This window comes from Oculina patagonica, chromosome 10 (assembly GCF_052425735.1).
Source record: "Oculina patagonica isolate OP01 chromosome 10, crgOcupat, whole genome shotgun sequence".
Taxonomy (NCBI): Eukaryota; Metazoa; Cnidaria; class Anthozoa; order Scleractinia; family Oculinidae; genus Oculina; species Oculina patagonica.
The window spans coordinates 5,516,709-5,541,462 of NC_135767.1; the positions used below are offsets into that span (position 1 = coordinate 5,516,709).

Genomic DNA, 24,754 nt, shown 5'->3' on the forward strand with positions numbered 1-24,754 from the left:
AGTACCGGGAACGAAAAAATGACTTGCCCCTTTCGTCATCCATTTTAGACATTAAAACCGCTCATATTGAGGGGGTGTGATCAAAGTAGAGTGCGCGCACAAATGATTTTTACATTGCGTGTCGTAGTCTATATGATAAAACGAGCGAGGAATTATTAAAGCCTAAAAAAAGTTTGTATTCGGCGTGTGCTCTGATTGGCTAAGAAGCTACCTTTACATTAGTTTATAAAAATAGTTCAATCACATTCATTGGCGCTAAAATGTTTCTAACCAGCAAAAATTTCAAGTGTAATTTGGTCTGCATTATTCACATTTTACACCTTGAATATTGTTTTTATGGCCGATGAGCCCGTTCAAACTAAAGATTAATTGCTTCAACAAGTTACCAAGCGCTTCACTTAATTGCTATAAAGTGTTTTAGGTGCTAAGAAATTTTAAAAAATGCTTCACTAAGCCCAATACTCGGCTGCTCAAAAGGTTAAACTTTTAACTGTCAAATGGCTCGAAATCTGTTCGGGCAAGACAACACTTATTGCATAAGAGCGGTCAGACACGGCACTTATGGGCTTCAGAATTATTTTTTGCCGGGCATTGCATGAACGGATCAAACGGCAAATCTAAAATCCACAAGTGCATTGTTATTACTCGCAAGCCGGTCCGATATTCAAAACTTGCCTTCGTCTGTAGGTTTTTAATTTAAAAATATCATCATCTTATCATCTAATCGATAAGAAAGCACTTGAAAAAAATGTTTAGTGTAAAGTGTGTAACAAGTTTGTATCCTGGTTTGTAGCGACACTGCAGCAGATAATAAGGAAATTTTGGCGCCAAGACGAAAATATTTTTCCATTTTGGCTTTTGTGAAACAAGAATCAACGTTTGATTTAATTTATGGAAAACTAAAAATGCCACTGAGTTCCTTGCAGTTCCTTATCTTTACAAACATGACGGGAACACTTCTGTTATTCTTATGCAAAAAACTACATCTAATCGTAAATTATTCAATTATTGATAGCGCGCCTTTTTTCCAATTGAGTTCAACTAAAAATCATGGTCGCTACTTAAATAAGTGGCTTTAAAATTGTCATTGTGCTTTTAAAGCTAACTTGAAAATGAAACTGCAAGTGGTAGAAGATACGAAATTTATTCTACGGACGCCATATTCTCCAGGCAAAATGTGCGCGCGCGAAATATTCACAACAGTATTCGCGCGCCAAATTTTGATCGCATGTTTTACTTGACTTGTTCTGACGTGCACTGCACACGAAAAAGGATTTCATGATTGATATATATTTTGTCGTGCTAGCTCTGTTTTGTTTGAATTAAAAGCTCAACGCCCCCCTGTTCTCACTTGACCTACCGCAAACACTGAATTTTAATTCACCGCTGTGGCACATAATATTATTTACCGAAGTCGTGCAGTTTACATTAATTAGGCCTTAACGGTTGAAAACCTCCTCGACAGTAAACACGAATCACACAAAATAAATTTATAGCCTTTTTTTAGTACCAGAAAAGAATAGTTAACTCGCCCATTTCGTCGTCCATCTTAGAGGATAAATTCACTCATATTGGGGGAGTAAAATCGAAGTAGAGTCCGCGCATATGTGCTTTTTTTTACTTGCGTGTTGCAGTCTGTAAAAAACGTGCGAGAGATTATTCAAGTCTGCAAGCAGTACGTGTAAAGCGCCTACTCTGATTGGCTAAAATGCTACGTTAAATCATGTGTATAAAAATAGTACAACCACATTAAAAGGTGCCGTTTAGAAAAGTTAAAACTGAGCAAAAATTGAAGTGTAATTTGCTCTACGTTATTCACATTTTATGCCACGGGTAATGTTTTTATGGCTGATAAGATGGCCCAAACTAAAACCTAATTGCTTTAACCGTGTTAAGCGGTTCACTTAATTACTATAAAGTGTTATAGGTGCTAGGAAATTAAATGCTTCGCTAAGCGCAAAAACCTTGGTGCTCGAAAATGTCTAAATCAGTGTACAACAACAAAATGCAAGTTAGCTAGCGCTTCACATATATGATTAGTCCATGGATTTTTTTCAGGCATTCCAGCAGACGAGAAAATATAGGAAACAAAAGCACATAAACACAAGTGTATAACTTGTTAACATCCATCGAGTCCAATAATCAAAATGTGATTTTCTTCTCGTTTAGTACTCTGAACTATTATCACCAAAAACTAGTTAGTGTACTCGGTGCTGCAGACCAGATACCACGAAAATTTTGGCGGCAAGAATGAATTTTGCGTTTGTTTATAAAAGCATTGAAAACCAAAAGTATGTATCTGTTTTCTTCGCAGAGCTTAATAGGCTACTGTTGTTCTAATCCAACAGACTGCTACTAATCCAAGGCTTATTTTAGTTAGTTTTCATTGTTAACCTTTACAGCTAACTACAAACGAATGAAAATGGGAAAGGTAGAAACATATATTTTTCTGAGATCATATTTCCCAAGCAAATGATTGCGCGCGAAAATTTTGACCGCCACTGTTTGATATTAAAGCCTCGATCAAACGGTCATGATAGTTGATGATAGTTCGCTGCTTTCAACTATCATTCACTATCATATTGACTATCATGTTTGCGATCAAACGCTCCACGATAGTTGACGATAGTTTGTCGAAATCACGCAATGCGCTCGCGCATTTAATTTTTTCTTTTCTCGTTCTCAACTCCACTATCACTCGGTGCAGAAATGTTTTCATGTTTTTTTTCCTTGTTTTAGATACTTTCACGCCATCTCTTGCTTCTGGCAGTGATATTTTCAGTGCTTTCTCGACGCTGTTTTTACTCTTCTTCTTCCCACTCACGTTGTCGTTTTCAGCTTCATTATAGTCCAAATATTAATCTAAATTTCGGTTTTCTTCTTCACCGAACGGTTTGCGGCAGCCATAAATCTTGGATTGAGCCCGTCTTTGACTGAACCACTGACCGATAAACTATCATGCGCTATCATCCCCGCGATCAAACGGTAAAAACTATCATCAACTATCATCTCGAATTTGAGCACGTCCAAACTGCGTGATAGTTGGTGATAGTTGATGATAGTGCATGATAGTTCGTGTTCAAACGCGCGTGATAGTTGGAACTCTCATCAACTATCATCAACTATCATGACCGTTTGATCGGGGCTTTATATGCATCAAGACTCTCTGATTTAATATGGCTTGATTCACTCCCAACAATTAAAACTGTTGTAATTGATCAGTGGTGTGTTCCAAGAAAAATATTTACCAAAATCATGCGGTGCATATAAACAAGGATTTTATGGTTAATTATCTCGTAAGCCTCAACTCGAAAGGTACAAATAATTTCAATCAGTTGAACTGATGTAGTTTTTGCAGTTGAGCCAAAAAAAACATCTCGTTCAAATCATTATTTGTATTAGCTTATATTCACTTAATGGATCGTTGTAAAACCACAACATTTTTATCTTTCTTACTGTGAAAACAGCCGACAGGTAATTGCTTTGACCACTAAGTGCGTCACTAACCACTTAAGTACAAAACGCTTATTACATGAGTGCTTCTAACTCAATACTTCACATATCAGACTTTAGATTTATTGACCACTTTATTGTTCGCGTGCACGGGGCATACATAAAAAGAGTCCCATTGTCTGAGACCTAGATAGTGTAAATATATTTTACACTTCTGTTACAACTTGTTTCGGTCCTTCCAATAGCCATGTTTTCTTACTCTTTATTATAGTTTTAACACTATTTCTGACCTATCGATGAGTCCTTTATTTTAAATTTAAACATCAGTGCCGAACGCAATGTAGCAAAAGATGCCGAGCAAATTTGGGCGCCAAAATTAATTTTTCTCTCCTACGCACTAGTCACTAGTAATTATTTGTTCCTTTGATAATGATTCTAAAGAATTAAATAGCGATCAGTTTTAGATAACACCGGCCTCTGTTGTTGAGGTTTTGTCGGCAAGGCAAACACGACCGAAATAAAATTAATGGAAATTCTTTAGAAAACTAAAGATAGCCACAAAGGTATGCTGTTTAAGTGAGCTTAGACATGTGACCTTCTCGAAACTTCGGCGTTTAATCTAAAGAATTCCATACATCCTACTGTAAATTGAATTTATTAAAACTGTTTTTTTTCCAGGCACAATCCGAGCAAAACAACGGAGCATCTCAGAAGATCTAGAATTACGAGCATTATATTTTTTAACACTTTTAAGGTCGATAAGAGAGTCGAAACTATCCAACCCTAGAAGTGCAGGCATTGGAGCATATATCGAAAGTGGGTCATTGTTTAATTAATCCTAAAAGCGGTTTTCACTTCTGCTATAACTTTCTGTGATACGACTAACATTCAAAGTATTTTTTTTCTCTTTATACTAAATTCGGCCTATAACAAAAGAGTCTGTTTTAAATATTGTTATTATAAGTTAGTAAATACTTCAGTAGCAGCAAGTGCTTTATTGAGATAAATTTTGGTGCCAAGATTTTTTCTCTACCGCGCGCTAATGAAGCATTTATTTCTTTGATCGATGCCAATAACATTTAGTTAAGTAGTCATCCTTTCGAGATAATAACTCCAAACAACTAGTATCTTCAGAACAAGTGAAGGTCTATGAGAAGATTTGTAAATATAAAAAACTGACAATGCGACTGTACAACTATTCACAGTGGTACCTCATTCTCGCGACAGACATGGCAATGAGGCTAATTTTGTAATTCAACAGACCCCTACTTATCTCAAGTATGTATATCTACATAGCGTTCCTCTTATCCTTTCGAAGTCGTCTGTGGCTAGTTTTCTTTACTTTTAAATACCAATGGATAAAATCTTCGGCTTAGGTTCTATCTAGAGGGTCTCAATGGGGTGGTGGCTTTTACGGTTAACAGTTAAAATTTTGGCTTTTTTACGGCTAACGGTTAATTTATTTCCATAACGGTTAACAGAAGTTAGATGTTAATTTTCATTGTTTTGAAAAGTTAAAAATTAATTTCCATTATTGAAAAACATATTTTAGTTCTCAGGGCCATTCTGGGACGATGAAGTGAACTAGTTTGGTTTGTTTATAATTACTGACCGATTTTGGCCGTTTTACGGCTAATGGTTAACCCCATTGAGACCCTCTATCTACGCCAACTTGAGAGAGGAATGACATGGCGAGGGTTTAGATCAGAGTATAAAGACATGGAAACGAAGGTTTTATTCCTTAACGCGGTCAACGTTACGAGTTTGAGCGCGCGCAATTTCTTAAAAATTTTATGAAGCATAAAATAGCAAACTTGTCCCTTGTGCATTGTTGGGTTATTTTAACAGTTGCAACAAAAGAGCTGACATCGACAAGAAAGCCTGTGAGAAAGCCACTGTTCGGATTAAAGGCTCGTTTACCTGACAATTTTTATTTGCTCGTTTAGATGGGAAAAAATGGCCAATTTTTATGTCACAAATATATTTGTTGACAATTAAGCTGGTGAGTAGGCTTTTATGTGACAAACAAAAGTTGTCACATATGAAAATTGCTCGTGCAGACGACTCGTCACATAATAAGTGGCAAATATTGCGTCATCATATGGATATGGTCCCCAATCTCCCACTGAGCACTGTGCACGCGTATCCCTGTTTGTATCTCTGCTGTCCAAGGTCATTACTGGCGCACTAAACTTTGAACTGCTGACAAATAATTGTTGTGCCATCTACACGATCAAATATATTTGTCACATAAAAATTGCCCGTGTAATGGCGGCTTAATTAAATGTTTTGATCTGCACTCTACACGCAAACCTATTTATTGCCTATTTCTGTTTTTGAAGTACAATGTTTTGTTGAGATGTTAGTAGGTTGAGGTAAGTTATTAAATATGGAAAGCTGGATAGGGGGAGGGCTTATCGATATCGGGAGGGGGGGGGGGAGAGGCGGTGCGGCAACTAATAACCCGAATATAACCGGGATATAACTAGGGGTCTATGACTAAAAGTCTTATAAGCGGTAGGGTTGATAACCGGCATTTCACGGCATTAGTAACATATGACCAAAGTGTGTAGTTTCGTTATGATTCCCGTTTTCTAGTGTCCATATCGTTTTATTTCATGTAGAGTGGGTTTAATATTTAATAGATCGAGGACAGAAAGAGCTCTATTGAGAGCGATCTGTTGAAAAGGCGATCTGGTTAGTCCCTGCAAATAGCGTTGCTTAATTTAACAAAATACTTTGTATAAAAAATCACTGAAGACTTTTTGTTGCATTAAAACGTTTTATTTTTCTTTGAAAAATTGTGTATTTAAGTTTATCAACAACACAAACTTTTACTGTGGAATAGAATCCAGTTAAAACAAAGATTAATTTTTCGCTTTAAGCTATTTTAACGCTTGTACAAATTGTGCTAAACTATAAGAAAGTCAAGCAGAACTTAAGCATGTCTTTAACGAACTACATTTCGTCCAAGGGAATTAGCGCGTCCGACGCAGTTCTGCACCTACGGGAAAACAAACAAAAATTCGTCATTAAAGTGATTGTTTCAAAATTTATGGCAAATCAAATTCTGAATTTGGAGGGAAATTTGTAGTATTCAAAGCAATCATTTGCTTATGTGCTTGAACAAACAGTGAAAATCAACGCTTTCTTTGTACAATCCGAATGAATAAAGAAAGATGGTAAATTGTAAGCTCGCTAGTGATATGAGAAAGAAGCAATGTACATCATAATAAAGATGGTTAATATCAACCTAGTAAATGGCCCAGCTCACCAGCTACGAGTCTCTCGTAGCTCAGTTGGTTAGAGCGCCCAACCGGTATCTGGGAGGCCATGGGTGCGATTCCCGTCGGGGACCCAGAATATTTCTTTGTCCCATGCTCTTGTCATTGTTGAAAAAATTCATCTTCTCTAAATATTATTATTACCTTTTCTAATAATTTTCGCAGTTTCCTTTACTACATGATCCAGCACCGCATCCCTCGTCCTTGCAATAATCTATGTGATGGCATGGGCATCCACTTTCCATTTGCGCGCAGCCTTCACAGATACCGGCTGTAAAACAAACACAAAAAACCAGCATTAGGATGAATACTCAAAATATGATGCAAATTATGAAACAGCCACATACAAGAAATGAGTTCCCCAGTATACACAAATCTCCCAGGGGGTACTTGGGATTTCAAGTGACGGGAATGATCGAAGGATTTTTTAGGGTTCGAAATTTTCAAAACCGGGTTTTTGGGGGTTGGAAAATTTGGCAAGTATTTTTTTTTGGGTGGCTTGTATTGTTCTTGGGATATCTCTAATATTAGTAAAAATGACTACCAGATGAGGGAACGATAAATTCAGATGGTATGATGTATAAACAAACACGAGCGTTCAATTTCTAATGTTTTTCTTCGTGTTATATCGTTCCCCCTTTCTGGAAATTTAAGGGTCAGAAATTCGGCATCGGATGTTTTTGGGGTTAATGTTTGGTCCAGGGATTTTTTGAGCTTTTGTTGGAAGCCCTAGGGATTTTTTAATTTTTTCTTACAAGGGCAACACGTTCATGATTGTGTTTTATCAGCTAATCACGGAAAACGATGACTTAGAGAGTCGTTCAGATTTGCGGATTTCCATACAGTGCAACATGCATATATACTGACTAACTACATGCACTAATATTTGTAAGAGTGCATGATTATCCACTAGTAACATGACCGTCTTATATCTCGCTGGATAATCTATGTAGTTTGCTCAAAATCTCCAGTGAAATCAATATAGAGCAGTTTTGACTTAAGTGTTGAAAGTAATTCACGTTTGTTTTGGTTTTGTGATTACTACGCTTAGTGATTGGTTTAAAACACTCGCGCCACTATCTCAGCCAATCAAAAGTAAAACTAAAACCAATCGTGATTCGTACGCGCATGTTTTCCCGCGCTTCGTGCCGACTACAAGTAATTGCTTTAAGTTTTGATTGGTTCACTGGCCTGTCTGTGTACTTTGTGTCGATTTGTGACTGGCCAGAGTGATTACGTTGGTTTTGGTTTTACGAAAATCAATTTAAAACTGGTCTAAACGCCACCAACAAATACAAACAGCCAAGACCAAGTAAACTTTTTGAGTGAGCCTAACTCTTGTATTGCATAAGTATTTCTTATGTTTTTATTCTCTTTATTGCTGTGTAGTATGTGAAAATTAGTTCCTTTTGACATTGGATATCGTAAAGAGGGTAGATGGAATGGAACAAACAAACTTTATAGAATATATTCTAGAGTCTATTATTACTTGCCTTCTTCAGATCGTTGGAATAAAGCTTTGTGCAGAGGCAACGTCCTTTTCCACCCTTCTGGTTTTTCTATTTAGCGTAAAGACGAAAAAAATTAATTTAGATACTCCGCAAACTTATTTGAAGAGAGGGAAATATACTAATATAATATTAATAATAGAGCGGTTTTCACTTGAGCGTCGAAAGTAATTCGTGTTTGCATTGGTTTTGCATTACTACGCTTAGTGATTGGTTTAAAACTCTCGCGCCACTTTCTCAGCCAATCAGAAGTAAAAACCAAAACCAATCATGCCTCGCTCGCGTACGTTTTCCCGCGCTTCGTTCCAGCTACATGTATTTGCTTAGAGTTTTGATTGGTTTGCTGGATTGTCTGTGATCTTTGTGGTTGGCTAGAGTGATTCTACTGCGATGCCTAGCATCCTATTCAGGGGAGAGTATAAATATTCCTCGTCGTGGCTTCATCCTACGGGAACTGAAATAAGCGCCATACTGATGTGCCTCTAGGCTTGTATGCAAACTAATTGGCTAAAATGAACCTGCGGGGGAGAGGGGGTGCTGCGACGCCTAGCATCCCATCCAGGGGAGTGTAGAAATATTCCTCATGTTCTCATGCTACGGAAACCGAGATAAGCGCCATTCTGATGTGCCACTGGCTTGTACGCATTCTAATTGGCTAAAATGTAACCTGGGGGTTGAAAGGGGGCTGCGATGCCTAGCATCCCATCCGCCGGGAGGGGGGGAGTAAAAATAGTCCCCGTGCCTTCATTCTACGGAACCGAGACAAGAGATAATCAGCCACTAGGCTTGTACGCAAACAAACAACTCATATAGTATTCATTTGTATACCTTTATTGCAACCTGCCCCGCATTCTCCAGAACTCGGGCAGTTGTCCTTGCACAGTTCGAACTCAACACAGTAGCAATCAGAGCCTAAACCAGCACAGTCGTCGCAAAAGCCCGCTGAAAACGGATCGGTAGTTTTCAACAAAGTAATAAAAACTGTTTTTTCTCGAACTGCATTAGAAAACTAATAGGTTATTGAGTAGGAAGAAAAAAACGTTGTAGTCAAATAACAGCAATGTAGCGTTTTTCATAACAAAGTTATTGCGAACATAAATTTGGGAAACAATGCTTTAAGATTGCTCTCCTGGCAAAGGATTTACAAGTTTTGGCGCGCTTTTCAAGAACTTACTGAAAAGTTACATTTGACTTCAAAAAGGTTATCAATTAAAAGACAAAGTTTATATAAGAACGGGTTTATGATTGTTTTTGGGCGATGTCTAGGTTATACTACTGGCTAAAACTTTTAAATCGATTTATTTTGAGCAAAACGTCAGTAATAAAAAAGGCGCGAAAATTTGATAACTGAACTTAACAAGCTCAGAATCTCACTTAGCCGTTAAAAATGTCATATGTTGGAAAAAAATTTCCAATTGTAATGAAACTAGACTAAAACAAAATTATTTTTTCCTTTCCAAACGATCTTGAAGGCAAACAAACAGTCAAATGCTCATCATACATTACATGGCACTCCCAACCTAATAAAACTTTTCTCACGACGATCAAATAAAATTAAAAGTAATTAAAAATCAATGTACTAACCGTCGACTCGTCGTTGAAATGGGAATCTTGCAGCGTAACAAACTGCGACAAGGAGCATGAAGAAAATAATGGTGCTGTTCTTCATCTTGAATCAGAGTCAGTTGATTTCGGAACTTCGAACTGCAGCCAAGCTGGGGTGCTTTGTGTAAGGTGTCGATGTATCAACTGAGGCTTTTTGCGTGTTCTGTAGCTAATATTTGCGTTCATAATAGAATCAACGACTGCAACTAATTACAATTTATTCATGTCAAAAGCCCGCCATTCCTATTTCTATAGCGCATCCAACTGTTGTCTATTTTCACTACATTTGTCTAAGTAGCTTCTTAATTTTCATTCCTTCCTTTCTACTTAAGCAGAAAATAAATCAAAATGAAACAATAACGTCTATTTTTGATGACATATTTGTTAGAAAAAGTTTGCGCGCAAAATTGTAAACAGCATAATTATTTTTTGCGCGCGTTTTCACCTTATTCGCTTCGGATAGGACTCCCGGAATTTCTTAATCGATAGCAGTTAATCACGGTCGGTTTGCCAGTTTTATGGTTGACTTCCTAATACAAACAAAACTTTAAACAAAAGGCTGCTGTCAGAATTCAATTATAAGTTGTACAAGCGTTTGCCATGGAGTCCATGGAGTATTTTGTAATACCGTATTCTTATCGTAATTATCGTCTGACCTACCTTGTAAAAAAGAAACAAACAAAGTTCTCTATGAAGTCTTCTGTTTTGTGCAAGGCAACAGCGGTTTTTTTTTCTCTACTGCGATTTCATAACTGGCGCTTTCAAATTAATATATTCGTTAGATAAATCTCACTATCTATTTAATCCACCTTAAGTGTGACAAAACGAAAAGATAATTTACTTCGATCAAACTTTCGTGCGATCAAACTTAAGTGCGCCACTTATCACTAACTTAGTTCTAAGTGCTATGTAAATGAATGGCTCTACGTATTAGACCGTAAAGTTTCGAAGTTATTGTTTGAACGCACTGGAGCACACTTCAAAAGTTGGCCATTGTTTAACCCGAAAAGTATTTTTACACTTATGTTTTGACTGTTTAATATGCTCCACTGGGTCCAATATCTAAACATCCTTCAGTCAATTTTCTTGGCTAAAATATTTTCTCATCGGTAAATTTATATACTGTGCTTTAAATACGGCTATTAAGCATTAAGTGCAACCCGCATATGTTGCAAGCAGTGTAACGACACATTGTCAGATGAAAACTTGTTTCCATCGGTTACAATCTTGGTAAAATTAAAATACCGATTAAAATTTGGCGCGCTTTCATTTATCTTGGCAACTTAGTATTAAAAAGGTATCTCGCCGCACTCCAACCGTTTTAAGCTACAGTTATCTTCAAGTGATCGATAAAGACACAAATTAGTCACAATTAAGAAGCTACTTAGAAAAAAAACGATACTTAGCAACAGTTTACTGACTTAGATGGATAAAATAACCTGGGAATAATGGAAGTCACAACAGAAGCCTCGTTGTAATGTCTGTTATGCACGATAACGAGGTAGCACTAAGAATGATCATTTCTTAATTAACTGTTATTAATGTCAACTATAGAAACAAAAGATTTATTGGCACGCCAAGGGTAAAATGGAAAAGTAAATGCTACGTTTAGGCGCCAAAAATTTCGAAACATCTCAGTGCTGCTATACAGCTATCTCGGGGCATTTGCTATCGCTCAATATCCATATTTCAAAAAATAATACTTCTCAATAATTAGTTAAACGCGAGGAAGTGAAGGCCGTTTTGATATCAGACCTGGTAGAACATAACAAGTGATAACAGAGGTCCGTTTATACTTCTAGAATGTATGCTCCAATGTTCACGAACAATGCAGTGCCCTGGATCAGAATAATAGTAACCTTAATCTGCTTAATGTCATTCCTGTTATGCACTGCGTGTGGTTTCAGCAAATATTCTATTCTATTTTGCCGACAAATTAAAGCTTGTTAACATAGGAGTAATAAATGATCAAGCGGGATCATAGAAACATTAATTAATAAATATACCGGCCAAAATTCCGCGCGCATTCATTCAGCTAGAGAATTATGTTTCAAAAACATTATTGTCTTTAATCTTTCCAATTTAAATTTTTTTAAGTGAGTTTTAAAGGAACACAATGACAATTTACCAACGGCAATAGAAGATTTGAAGCAACATTCGAGTACTAAGCCTTACAAATGGCGGGCTCTCCAGATGAATAAATTTGAATTAGCTGCACTTGGTTGGAAGGGAACAACGACCACATCATTTATTTATTAAAATATGAAATGTATTAATATTCAGCGCAAAGTAACAGACCTTAGTTGATAAATCGAACCTTACACAAGACATCTCAGTTATCCCGTTAGTTTGAGTTCAAAGTCAAGCCAGAAAACTGATTGCAAAGTGTATCAGGATGAAGAAAACTTGTCTTATTTTCGTAATACTTCTTGTTTCTTTCTGTTCAGCCGTGCCGTTCCCGTTTCTCATTGGTCGAAATTACGGTAAGGAAGCTTTTTCTAAATTATACATTTTATTCAATCATGCCGATTATTTGTGAACGTTAAACTCAAGATTTGAAAGTAATTTTCAAGGGTATTAAGGTCATTGCCCTGAAATAGAACTGAACACAATTTTTTAACCAAACTTCGCCTACTGGTTTATTACTTTAAAGGAAGTTAAATTTTGAAATAAAAAAGGGGGGTCACCAGATTTGTTTAGGAGCAGGAAGACCTTGTATATTCCATATAATTCCTTTAAAATTCCTCTGCGAGTACTAGCAAAGTACACGTTTTTAGCGATAATTTATTTTTCAAAAACAAGAATTGATCTGTTTTCATTTTACAGAAAGAATTTGATCGCTACACCCAAAATATGAGAAAAAATTGATAGGTCACCAGACTCGTTTACGAGAAAGCGACAATTTACTTCTCTCGCGGACTTAGCCACGTAGAAAAAAGCCGCCATTTTGTTTATGTGCGCGCGCTCGCGCGCGCTAATTACGCGTAAAATTCTGCGCAGTAAGGATGCGTAATGCAATACAGGGCAATGACCTTAATCTATACTAAAATAAAACCTGGAGATTTACTTTTCAACTTGCATGCCGTCTCACATGAGGTAAAGACGATGGAAACTTTTTCTTGTTAGTGCAAGTAACTTTGAACTATGGTTCTTAAATTTGCGCGCGCTTTTTTGTTTATATTTCTCGTTTAATAAACCTATGCCAAATTGTTGCCAATATTACAACGCGTCTCCGCAGCAAATCCATTTTCTTGAATTATTCGTCTCTGAATTATTTTTTAATGGTAAATTTGTCAATATTTTTAGTGCATCTCGATTTCTTGAAAAGCGCGCAAAATCTTATATGAACGTAAAATCGTAAGACTTTTGTCTGAACAGCACTAAGACTTGTTAGACTTTGCAAGTGTTTGCCAATTTCTGATATTTTTTTTACTAACTTCTACATTATAAGTAAAGATTTTTTAAGGGGTATTATATTTCTCAGCGCCATCTTTGCACCATCTTTGTACCATCTTTGCACCATCTTTGCACCATCTTTGTACCATCTTTGCACCATCTTTGCACCATCTTTGCACCATCTTTGTACCATCTTTGTACCATCTTTGCACCACCTTTGCACCATCTTTGTACCATCTTTGTACCATCTTTGCACCATCTTTGCACCATCTTTGTACCATCTTTGTACCATCTTTGCACCATCTTTGCACCATCTTTGTACCATCTTTGCACCATCTTTGCACCACCTTTGCACCATCTTTGTACCATCTTTGCACCACCTTTGTACCATCTTTGTACCATCTTTGCACCATCTTTGCACCACCTTTGTACCATCTTTGCACCACCTTTGCACCATCTTTGTACCATCTTTGCACCATCTTTGCACCATCTTTGCACCATCTTTGCACCATCTTTGTACCATCTTTGCACCATCTTTGCACCATCTTTGCACCATCTTTGCACCATCTTTGCACCATCTTTGCACCATCTTTGCACCATCTTTGTACCATCTTTGCACCATCTTTGCACCATCTTTGTACCATCTTTGTACCACCTTTGCACCATCTTTGCACCATCTTTGCACCATCTTTGCACCATCTTTGTACCATCTTTGTACCATCTTTGCACCATCTTTGCACCATCTTTGTACCATCTTTGTACCATCTTTGCACCATCTTTGTACCATCTTTGTACCACCTTTGCACCATCTTTGCACCATCTTTGCACCATCTTTGCACCATCTTTGCACCATCTTTGCACCATCTTTGTACCATCTTTGTACCATCTTTGCACCATCTTTGCACCATCTTTGTACCACCTTTGTACCATCTTTGTACCAATGTGACCAAACAAGGCAGATTTTTTTCGTGGTCATTTTCTTAGTGAATTTTTTAATTTGTTCGGTAGAGAAATTGCTCTTTGGTTTTGTTTCGTCGAAAAGCTTCAAGTTTAAAACCAATTTTAAAGATTATTTAAAATGATATAGCCAATCGACTGAAATGAGTACTTGAAATCACGCACATTCTGATATTAATGATTATATTATTAATTGTTTTATGTTTTCATATATATCACAGAAGGACTGATGAATCGTGCTCAGCATAAAGCTCGAAGTAAGTTGCAAATAATAATCTCCTATATAATTTAGTCAAAGAGAGTATTTCAAAACATAAGGATTTCATAAGATACTTCCAGAGCTCTTCGTTTGAGATGGTGTTTAGCCATCGGATCACGTCGTAAAATTTCCCGACTTTGTAGAATTAATAATATTTTTGCTCTTTTTCAAGACACAACTCTTAATCTTTGCTAGTTTAAGGAGCTTTATCTAGCAGTGCAGATAGATTTTCTCTACTTGGCTAACATCTCAAGCTTCAGAAAACGTGGAAGGGTCTATCAAAGGATTTCTAGATAGTCAAGGGGGGGGGGGGGGCGTTGCGTGACATCCCTAATAACGGCTTTGAAGGAGACTTAGGGGCCATATTTAATGTTTAATCTAAAGTACATATTGTTTTTTTTTCTGATTTTTGTCTTACAGCCTATGAACTTTCGTGTTCTGATTGTGCGAATATGATGTCCTATTGTTACTGCTATTTCATAAACGACTGTGAGACAGCGGGATGCTCAAATACTGGGGGCTGCAGTCAGAGTAACTGTGTTGAATTCACTGGCGGTGAAGATTAGACCAAGGTATACAAACGCTTACAACCGATTTCAATCGCATTTTCGAAGTAAACCGCGTTCTTTTTTGGCTTAAGGTCGCGCAGGACCCTTGCAATCATTAGTATGTATTTATTTAAAGAGTATGCACGAACTGCCGGACGACTGAAGCCGACAACAAACGAAATATTCATGAGAATGTTTGTTTTTAAACTCTTTTGTACAAGTAATTACTAGCAATTGTTCTCCGTTTTGTGCCACGTGCGCTGGAACATAGGGAATTATCATAATTAGATTCACAGCTTTGAATATATAACCCGTTGTTGTAAACATTGATTCGGAAGGTCTTCGGAAGCCTCAAAACCTGCAATTTTGTGTCCAAGTTTTCTCCGTCGATATAGAATTTCAATAGTTGATTCGCGAGGAACGTAAACTTGATGTACTCTATTGTGCTATGACTAGAGCGAATTTTTAAATTTCCTTCTCAAAATGAAGATAGCGCGTTTCAAAGTTTAGATTTCACATTTTTGCTCTCTTAAAAGCCCTTAACTTGTAGCAGTTTTTGAAATCGAAAATTTCGTTCTAGCCATAGCACAAAAGGGGTTATGATTTATCACTAGGCTATATAATCATTTAATTTGGTGCGCTGTACTAGCTGAAAACTTGGACACAAAATCGCATTATCTGCAGTTAAGCTTTTAAGGGTTTGTAACATCACAGACAACGGTCATCTCTCAGTATAAGGACAATCACGAGGTAATTCCATCATCCCCGGATACCCTTGTTAAATTTTAGAGGAATCAATGTTCAAAATGTAGTGAATTAAAGCTTTACAAGATAGCACTCCGTCAAGAAATTTGGCTAATGAATTTATTAATGAGCAAGGGTCCCGCGCGACCTTAAAGTCGCGCAGGACCCTTGCAATCATTAGTATGTATTTATTTAAAGAGTATGCACGAACTGCCGGACGACTGAAGCCGACAACAAACGAAATATTCATGAGAATGTTTGTTTTTAAACTCTTTTGTACAAGTAATTACTAGTAATTGTTCTCAGCTTTGTGCCACGTGCGCTGGAACATCAGGAATTATCATAATTAGATTCACAGCTTTGAATATATCACACGTTGTTGTAAACATTCACTCGGATGGTCTTCGGAAGCCTCAAAACCTGCAATTTTGTGTCCAAGTTTTCTCCGCCGATATAGAATTTCAAGAGTTGATTCGCGAGAAACATAAACTTGGTGTACTCTGTTGTGCTATGACTAGAGCGAATTTTTAAATTTCCTTCTAAAAATGAAGATAGCACGTTTCAAAGTTTAGATTTCACATTTTTGCTCTCTTAGAAGCCATTAACTTGTAGCAGTTTTTGAAATCGAAAATTTCGTTCTAGCCATAGCACAAAAGAGGTTATGATTTAACACTAGGTTATATAATCATTTAATTTGGTGCGCTGTGCTAGCTGAAAACTTGGACACAAAATCGCATTATCTGCAGTAAAACTTTTAAGGGCTTGTAGCATCACAGACAACGGTCATCTCTCGGTAAAAGGACAATCACAATGTAATTCCATCATCCCCCTATATCCTTGATAAATTTTAGAGGAATCGATGTTCAAAATGTAGCGAATAAAAGCTTTACAAGATAGCACTTCGTCAAGAAATTTGGCTAATGAATTTATTAATGAGCAAGGGTCCTGCGCGACCTTAAGTTAGGTGTCTCCGTAGTTCAAAATGCGCTCATGGGGGGGGGGGGGGCAGGATTTGACTAGAGTTAACGAGTTTTATTGATAAGTAAAAGCCGTATCTACTAAAGCAATCATTTAAAAGGAGCTATGTCACGGGGATTGTGCAGATTTTTGGTCTTAACTGTTCAGAAATTAATGGTAGGCAACTAAGCCCATAGAAACATTATCTTTACGCATCTAATTAATTTGCGGATACAAATCAACCTACGGCTTTAAATATCGATTTTTTTTGGTGACGCGCGGAACCAACTTGTTTTCAGTTGCAATCTATTTCCATCCAAGTAATCCGCAGCCAAAGATGCTTCTTCAGTTTCAGTTCTCTTATATAGCAATTGTTAATAAAATTGGACCATTATTTTTAGGTTTCCTGCGACACATCAAAATTTAACTTTTGGCTGTTTAAAAATCTGGAAAAATTCGTGGCAAACTCCCTTTAACAACAGTCTCTCTGTTTTTCCTCAGGTGCGGAAATCAAGTGACCATTTTACTTGGAAGATAAAATGTACTTCGTTAAAGAGATGCTTAACTTGTTAATTTAGCACTATTTGTAAAAGTGAAAGTGATAATTTCAATTAGCTAAAATTTAACCTTTTAAGCTGTATTATATTCCACAGTGAAAATTTGTACTCTGGAAAAGTTTTTCAAGAAGAAAATAAAGGATATTAATTTCCTTGCAATCAGAGTCTTGTTTTTATATACAGCCAATCAGTTTACTTGAGCACCGGTTTTTGTACAAAAAACTTTTTAATATTTAGTAAGCCCAGTCCCCGATTATGGCTCCTGGTAAGTCTCTCAGTCTACGCCGCATGATAAAACATCACCTGCGATAGAAATGCCTCCCCTTTTACCAAAGATATACAAACACTTCCAACTATTCCCCGCAAAGGCTCGTGAACGTGGATACACCCCACCCTCCCCCCACCCCACCCCACCTTACTCAGTTCTGGGACAACTCGTCCCAGGGTCCTTTAGGGGTCAAACAAAGATGGCGGATGTTAAGCGTACCAGTTTGTGATTTTCAAGTGGTGTTCTTTCATAAGTTCCTGGATAGCATGACATTTGAAGTTGAAGAAGACAAGCTTATTTGTGGAAGTAAGTGTATGATATATTTCTTATCAACTTATATTGGCGAGGTGTGTTGTGAACAAAGGGCTGTGTGGCAAAATCCCTGCAAAATGCAGACCTGCGCGAAGACCTGCAGACTTGTCGAGACTTGCACTCCTGTTAGCCTGTTAGCTCTACTCTAGCTTGTGTGTACGGTTAGTTTTTAAGCAATAATGGCAGTGGTAACACGGTGTAGACTTGAACAAGAAGTTCTGCTATTTCACACCTTTCAAATGTGAAACTTTATGCAAATTTACACTTTTGCAGTCATGGCACACTGTGTAGTTAAGTGTCCAGTGCAAAGTGAACATTTGTCAAAATCATATACCCAGGCAGGGCCGTACCTAGAAAAAGAAATATGACTGGGGCAACGCCCATGGTTAAATTCAATTCTTAGGTATTTACTTTCCCCCTTCAAAATAAATAAATAAAATAAACCGAAAAAAGATGACATTGGCAAGAGCCTCAGTTTGCCTCAAAGCAGCTATGCCCCTGCCAGGCCAAGCCCTATTCATACCGGAACTTCTTGTTTAACCCTTTAAGCCCCGAGGCGACTGGTCTATTTCCCTAAATCAATAAATATTAAATGGATGTCCATGTATGATACACCATTTGAAAGGTATTGATCAGAATAGTTCATAAAACGATTATTAAAACGAATATTAAAAATGTAATGGCCTTGAAAGAAATGGCTTTAAAACATAAAAATAAAAAGGTTTAAAAACATGTGTATCTCCGTATAAAGTAGGTATATACCCCTTTACTATAGCTTATTGTGCAGCTCTCAGTGTTGTGGTTAATTTCAGTTATGTTGCATCTCACATACATATCAGGAAAAAAAGTTTCAAAAGTTATAGGGGTGGTCCATCAAGTCACAAACAGGGGGAGTGGCAATTTTTTGTTTTCAAAATGCAGATATTTCCAAGGGAATTTTGGTGGCAAAAATTCAAATAATTTGATTGGACAAATATTGACCAAGTTATGACCTCATGTGCCAAATGGCACTATCGGGGCTTAAAGGGTTAAAAAGGTCTGGAGGTCTAGCTGCAGTCTGCATTTTGTTGCCATCTCTCCCACGGATTGTGTGGTTCCATAAATTATCCATATCTCTTCCACGGAAAGGATTTTTCCTAATACTCCCACCCCCTCTAGAAATTCTAATTAAGGACGTTCACGCCAAAATTTTCTATTCGATAGATTTCTTTAATTTTTTTGCTGCAGGCAGATAATGAGTAACTTGTGTCAGAAATGCCAAAAAAAGTTGGGGTCACCGACTTCGTTTCAGAGAGAAAGTGTGTGGAAAACTACCATGATTTTGAAAAATTGGTGCACGTAATTCAGCATGGTTTACAGGGTTTATAGTTAAAAATATCAAAGATGAGTAAACAGAAGCTAACGATCTTAATCACATTTTGTAGAAATGCGTCTGTTGCGTAAATAATTCCTAGTATTGCCATCTTTTTGTAAAACTAAACCCTGAAAAAAATTAAGGAAAGCTCAAAAAGCGGAATTCAAACCGTCAGTGTGACAAAAAATCAAACTTCCACTCGATAGATTTTCATTTTCTCGCAAAACGTAGATATTGACTAACAAAAGTGATCCGTTAAGAAAAAAGTAGGGGTCACCGACCATTTAAGAGAGCAAATTGCAAGGGAAGCTACAAATGTAGTGGAACGGCAACCCAACCTAAATGTTCTTAGAAATTTTACTCAGTGCGCGCGCTCAAAGTATGACATGGCATGGCGATGCGACATGAATTACGTGTGCAGTAGGGATGTGCATAAACAATTAGCGCGAATGTCCTTAAGCTTCATACATTTCCTTAAAGTTTTTAACCTTTGAGACCCCTCCCACCCCCAGGAATTTCCCTTCTGTGGGAGGAGTATGGACACTTCTGGAACCACACATTATCTAGGAATCTCCCAGATGCAGACCAAATCTCCCGGTTTTCCGGACGGCTCACCAAGTCTCTCGGATATGAAGAAAAGTGCTTTAAATATGTCTTTTGAAGCATATTTTGGCTAGTTCTGGGGGAAATTTTTAAAATGTTTGTCACATTTTGATTTGTGGATGAATTGTCATAGCTGTATTTTTTTTGTCCATTTTGGGGGTTAAGATGAGGTATCATGGTGCAAAATTTTTGGTCTTCCAGATTTCGATGTTTTTGGTTGGCATCTCTGGTGTATGTCTGTGATAATGGTTTGCAAGTAGAAGCTTGTATTGAAAATGAACTGACATTGCATTACATGTTATGTCATTTTCATTAGTCTCATTGACCATAGCTCTCGACCAATGAGTTCTCATAGATTGTGTTAGTTATTATAAAAGGAAAATTGATAAGTGCTGGTAAATTTCATAATATTACAGTATTGTTCTTCTCCCACTCCACCTCCTTCTCCCCCTCTCTTTTTCTCCATCTCTCTGTCCCCTCTCCCTTTCCCCAATCCCTTTGCCTTCCCATTCCCCTCTCCCTGGCCCTCTCCCCCATCCCTCTCCCCTATACCCTCTCCCTCTTCCCCATCCCTTTCCCCCATCCCTCTCCCTTTCCCCGATCCCTTTGCCCTCCCATTCCCCTCTTCCATCCCTCTTTCCCATACCCTCTCCTTCTCCCCATCCCTTTCCCCCATTCCTTTGCCCTCCCATTCCCCTATCCTTCTCTCTCTCCCCATCCCTCTCCCTTTGCCCCTTTCCTTTTGCCCGCCCATTCCCCTCTCCCTCTCTCTCTCATCCCTTTTCCCCATCCTTTTCCCCCATCCCTTTGCCCTCCCATTCCCCTATCCTGCTCTCTCTCCCCATCCCTCGTCCTCTGCCCCATCCCTCTACCAATACCCCCTCTCCCTCCCTCCTCTCCTCTCTCTCCCCTCACACTCCCCCTCTTTCTTCAAAGTTGTCCTTTCTTATAACTTTTCCATTCTGTTATTTTTACAGATCAAGTTATCATTCTCATTAGTTGGACATGTATACGCACAAGGACATCGACCAAATGTTCTCCTGCTTTACCAGAAGGCTATCAAGGAAAGAGCTGACTGAGGCTTCCTGCATTGTGATGTCTGATTACTTAAGCTGGTGACTTGTACAAGAAAACTGACTTGCTCAACTTCTAACGACAGTGGTGAGTTCATAGTTTTACCTTGCTGTTTCAGGGACCGTAGAGCATTTTTCTTATTCTTGGGAGGGGGGGGGGGGGGGGCAAATACAAAATATTAACAAAAGAGACAAATTATATTTGACTAGTTCTATTTGATTCAGTCAACAGGCATCTTCCACAGTTTTCCGTGTAGAACAATTGTGAGACTGTGTTTGACCTCGGTCGCTCGTTAAGAGTATACATTTATTTTTTGACAAATTTCCTGAAAACTATTATTTAGACCCGTTTGGGAAGTGCATCGCCTCTGCATGCACTATATGCCGTTTATTTTTATTTTGTTCACCACCAGGTGATCGATTTTTGCTGATGGCCACTCTTAAGAATTAAAAGCAGATCACTGAGAGCTTGCGTCAAGTTGAAATTTATTTTTAATGTTCACCAATACTGAAAAGTAAGGCTGGAAGGATTGTAAATTGACAAGTTTGAAAAACTTGGCCATGCAGTCATTTCTTTCACGATGCTTGTTCTCCATAATAAGGTAGCTCCTATAAAAGAACACTTCCACCTAAACTTGCCATAAGTCAACCTCACAAGTTAGTTTTCACAGTAAATAAGCGAGCTAGGCCGTGAAGTGGCCGTGTGAGCGACTAAGTTGCAAGATCGTGTGACGAGCGCCATAACAAACCAGATGAAGGACTTTATTGAAAGTCTAGCTTCCACAATAACAGTAATTTGGACCTTAAAATTTCACTTCCACCTCCGAACTCTAATTCCGCCTTAAAAGGACACATCATGCAAAACTATCATTCTTCTAGTTAACAGGCCCTTTTCAGTTGGGGTCACATGACCAAATTTTTGCTAAACATTTTTTATTTTATGGGCTATTACTTAAAGAAATATGCCAGAAATGGAAAGAGCATGGCGAAAAAAGCAATATGGCCAAGTTTGAAGCTTCTGGTATTCAAAAGTAAGGTTATACAACAGTTTGAATTTTTGAAAAATTTAAAGGATTTGCTAGGGCCAGGCAAGGTCATGCCCTCCATCAATTACATTTTCCATACAAATCTTTTTAATTTTTCAAAAATTTAGACCATCATAAAAAATCATAAATCTTTAATGCCAGGGGCTTCACACTTGGCCAGTTTTGATATGCTCTTTCCAATTCAGGCATTCTTTAACCCTTTCTTCATCAGTGGTTCGAAGAGGTCTTCAATAACTCGAGCCATAATTTCACCATTGACAAATTGTGAAAATAATTCCTTCCAAGTTTTAAAACTGGCCTCAAAATTCTAACTCTTAGAAAGAGCGTCTTCTTAGTCAATCAAAATAAGGCAGGAAATATTGATTCGCACATCTTCACTTCATGTTTTTATGGAGTTCTTTTCCTTCACTTCACAATTCAAGGATGCCATTTTGAAGTCTGACCATGTGGTTTTAATTTACAATATTTTAGATCCTCCTCTTGGAGACTAGTTACTAGGTCTCTAATCTCAAATCTTAAGCGGTCAAATTCCCAGAAAAGCGGTTGTTTAGTACGTTTCAGGGGGAAAATGGAATCCCGGTTTTCCGGTTTAGTGCGGTAAATGGGTTAAGTTACACTGTATATACAGTGGAACCCTGATATAACGATCCTCGATATAACAATAAAATTAGTCCCGATATAACAATGAATATTCCATGTCCCAGCACAAGGTACAGTAAAATGTATGGGACGGAACCCCGATATAACGATCTTCAATACAACGATATTCCCGATATAACGATGAGAATTTAGTACCGAACGTAAAATCCTCCCGATATAACGATATTAACAGTACACAGTCACATTTCATTTGCAAAACATCGAATTTAATGCAATAACATTATGGTAATCAATTCATCTCTTACGTTTCTAAAAACAGCTTTGTATGATGATATACGAAAATGATACTGTATTCTAAGCCTTCTTATCAAAATTATTACCTATATCCTCCTCTAATATGCAGTAAAAAGTACTTTTTAGGTTTACCCAATGTAACAATATTTTTGGTTATTTTACAGCCATATCGTTATATCGGGAGTTTCGAGTTAACGATTCCTTGATATAACGATATTATTTTACTGCTCCCTTGGCATATCGTTATATTGGGGTTCCACTGTAGCCCATAAAATTATGAGAAGTATGTCACGTGATGGCCTTGCTGCAAAGGGCATACTGTACAAAAATGTATACAGTACGTTTTGATTGTCCCATGCTGGACCTGTGGTTTTAAACAGGCCGCCGGCTCTTGTTTTCATGAGATTTAACAGTTGTTCATTCTCTTTTAGGACCTGAAACAGAACAGACCAGAATATTAACAAGACAACTCAAATGGAAGATTATAAAGACCAGACTCAAGACAGACTGATGTGGCCTAAGTCAGATGGAATATGTCCAGATAAGAGACCTGTAGAAGAATTGAAGTCATGGTGAGTGATATGAATTACAGTACAGTCAACTCTCTCTTAACGGACACCTCTATAAGACGGACACCTCCATAAGACGGACACCTGGTGATGGTCCCTGCCGTTTTTCAGTCATTTTACTGTAACCAAACTCCCTATAAGACGGACACCTCTCTAAGACGGACAACGGACACTTTGAAATCATCAACGGACACTTAAGAAGTGCTTTTTTAGCATGTTTTATTAGTAAAAATACTTCCAAACTTCATATCGCTAAAGCAAAGTTAGTCAGTGCCCTAACGATATGCCCATACCAAGCTTACTAACCAAAAACAATGAAGCTTCTCTGCTTACGTGAAGCAGCGAATTATCGATTGTAATGAAAAAAATCAAGTCAATTTTCTGATATTATTGATGTCCCAGTTTGTAGGTTTCGTTAAAGAAAGCGACTTTAAACAGACTCAAAACAGACGTGTATTCATTGTGCATAGGTTAAGCTTTATCATCTCAAAATTACTGGTGCCATGTTTCCTCGACTCTCTACAAGACGGACACCTCTCTAAGATGGACAGTTGTGGCCGGTCCCGAAGGTGTCCGTCAAAGCATGACATTTATTTTTCTATTTTCTTTGGCGAAAAGTCGCCAGCAAGTGTGATCAAAGTGCCAGCTACTGCTGCTATTTTGAACCCTGGGCTGCTTGCAGAAAGTTGGTGCCTTAGTGTGGTATTTCTGCAGGGTATTTATAATCAACTGTCTGTGGCGGTTGTGCTACTTTGTAGGTCGGCAGCCTTTCCCTACAGTAGTGCATAGATATAAGCAGTGAGTTGAAGAAAACTGGAAAACTTGGAGAAAAACCCTTGGAGTAAGAACCAGAACCAACAACGAACTCAACATATGTGACACTGGTTCTGAGAATCAAACCGGTGGGAGGCTAGCACTTTCACCACTGTGTGACCCATGTTCCCCCACATGTATTTTACTAACTGTTTATGTGCATGTAATAAATAATGTGGTTTAACATTAAAGACTGTGTTAATTTTATCTTTAAGGACCCTATTTCCTGACAAGAATTCCTGAGGACAGACACCTCCACGCAAGAAGAGAACAGCATCCAAGACAGACCAAACCAAGTGCAAGGTTAAAACCAAACTTAAAATGGACAAGGTGAGTTTATTTTATTTTTTCTTATTGTCACAATAATATATTATTATTAATATTAAGTACCGTAATGATTCGATTTAGCGCCTGGGGCGCTTATCTACTTTTGGCACCTCAAGGGAGGGTGCTTATTCGAGACGGGGCGCTTATTCAGGACAGGGTGCTTATTTAATTTTTTGAGAAACAACCAAATGTATCTAACAATAACCGAAACTGTAACAGTTAGAAAT

General features: G+C 37.8%; 1 protein-coding gene and 2 long non-coding RNA genes across 3 annotated transcripts; 2 read left to right on the forward strand and 1 right to left on the reverse strand.

Annotated features, from left to right (window-relative positions):
* Positions 1–6,234: 6,234 nt before the first annotated feature.
* On the reverse strand, positions 6,235–10,013 carry LOC144628405 (uncharacterized). Its single transcript, XM_078486504.1, has 5 exons — positions 9,830–10,013; positions 9,074–9,187; positions 8,231–8,296; positions 6,882–7,008; positions 6,235–6,457 (listed from the first exon to the last, which is right to left on the reverse strand). Exons 1-4 carry the CDS (start codon positions 9,912–9,914, stop codon positions 6,887–6,889), a joined length of 387 nt encoding a protein of 128 aa, XP_078342630.1. The 5' UTR covers positions 9,915–10,013; the 3' UTR covers positions 6,235–6,457; positions 6,882–6,886.
* Positions 10,014–14,401: 4,388 nt separating this feature from the next.
* Positions 14,402–17,376, forward strand: LOC144628411 (uncharacterized). The gene is made up of 3 exons (XR_013566242.1): positions 14,402–14,460; positions 14,883–15,034; positions 17,213–17,376. It is a non-coding gene; the product is annotated as an uncharacterized LOC144628411 (long non-coding RNA).
* Positions 17,377–17,730: 354 nt separating this feature from the next.
* Positions 17,731–24,497, forward strand: LOC144628419 (uncharacterized). The gene is made up of 4 exons (XR_013566245.1): positions 17,731–17,842; positions 20,783–20,966; positions 23,250–23,390; positions 24,416–24,497. It is a non-coding gene; the product is annotated as an uncharacterized LOC144628419 (long non-coding RNA).
* Positions 24,498–24,754: the final 257 nt, after the last annotated feature.

Bases quoted from the DNA above. Each gene is read 5' to 3' on its own strand.
- LOC144628405 (XM_078486504.1), bottom strand. From the start codon at position 9,914: ATGAAGAACAGCACCATTATTTTCTTCATGCTCCTTGTCGCAGTTTGT. The intron at 8,297-9,073 runs GTATACAAATGA...TACGCTAAATAG, and splicing joins CGGGGCAGGTTGCAATAAAG to AAAAACCAGAAGGGTGGAAA. The intron at 7,009-8,230 runs GCAAGTAATAAT...TTTGTTTTACAG, and splicing joins ATTCCAACGATCTGAAGAAG to CCGGTATCTGTGAAGGCTGC.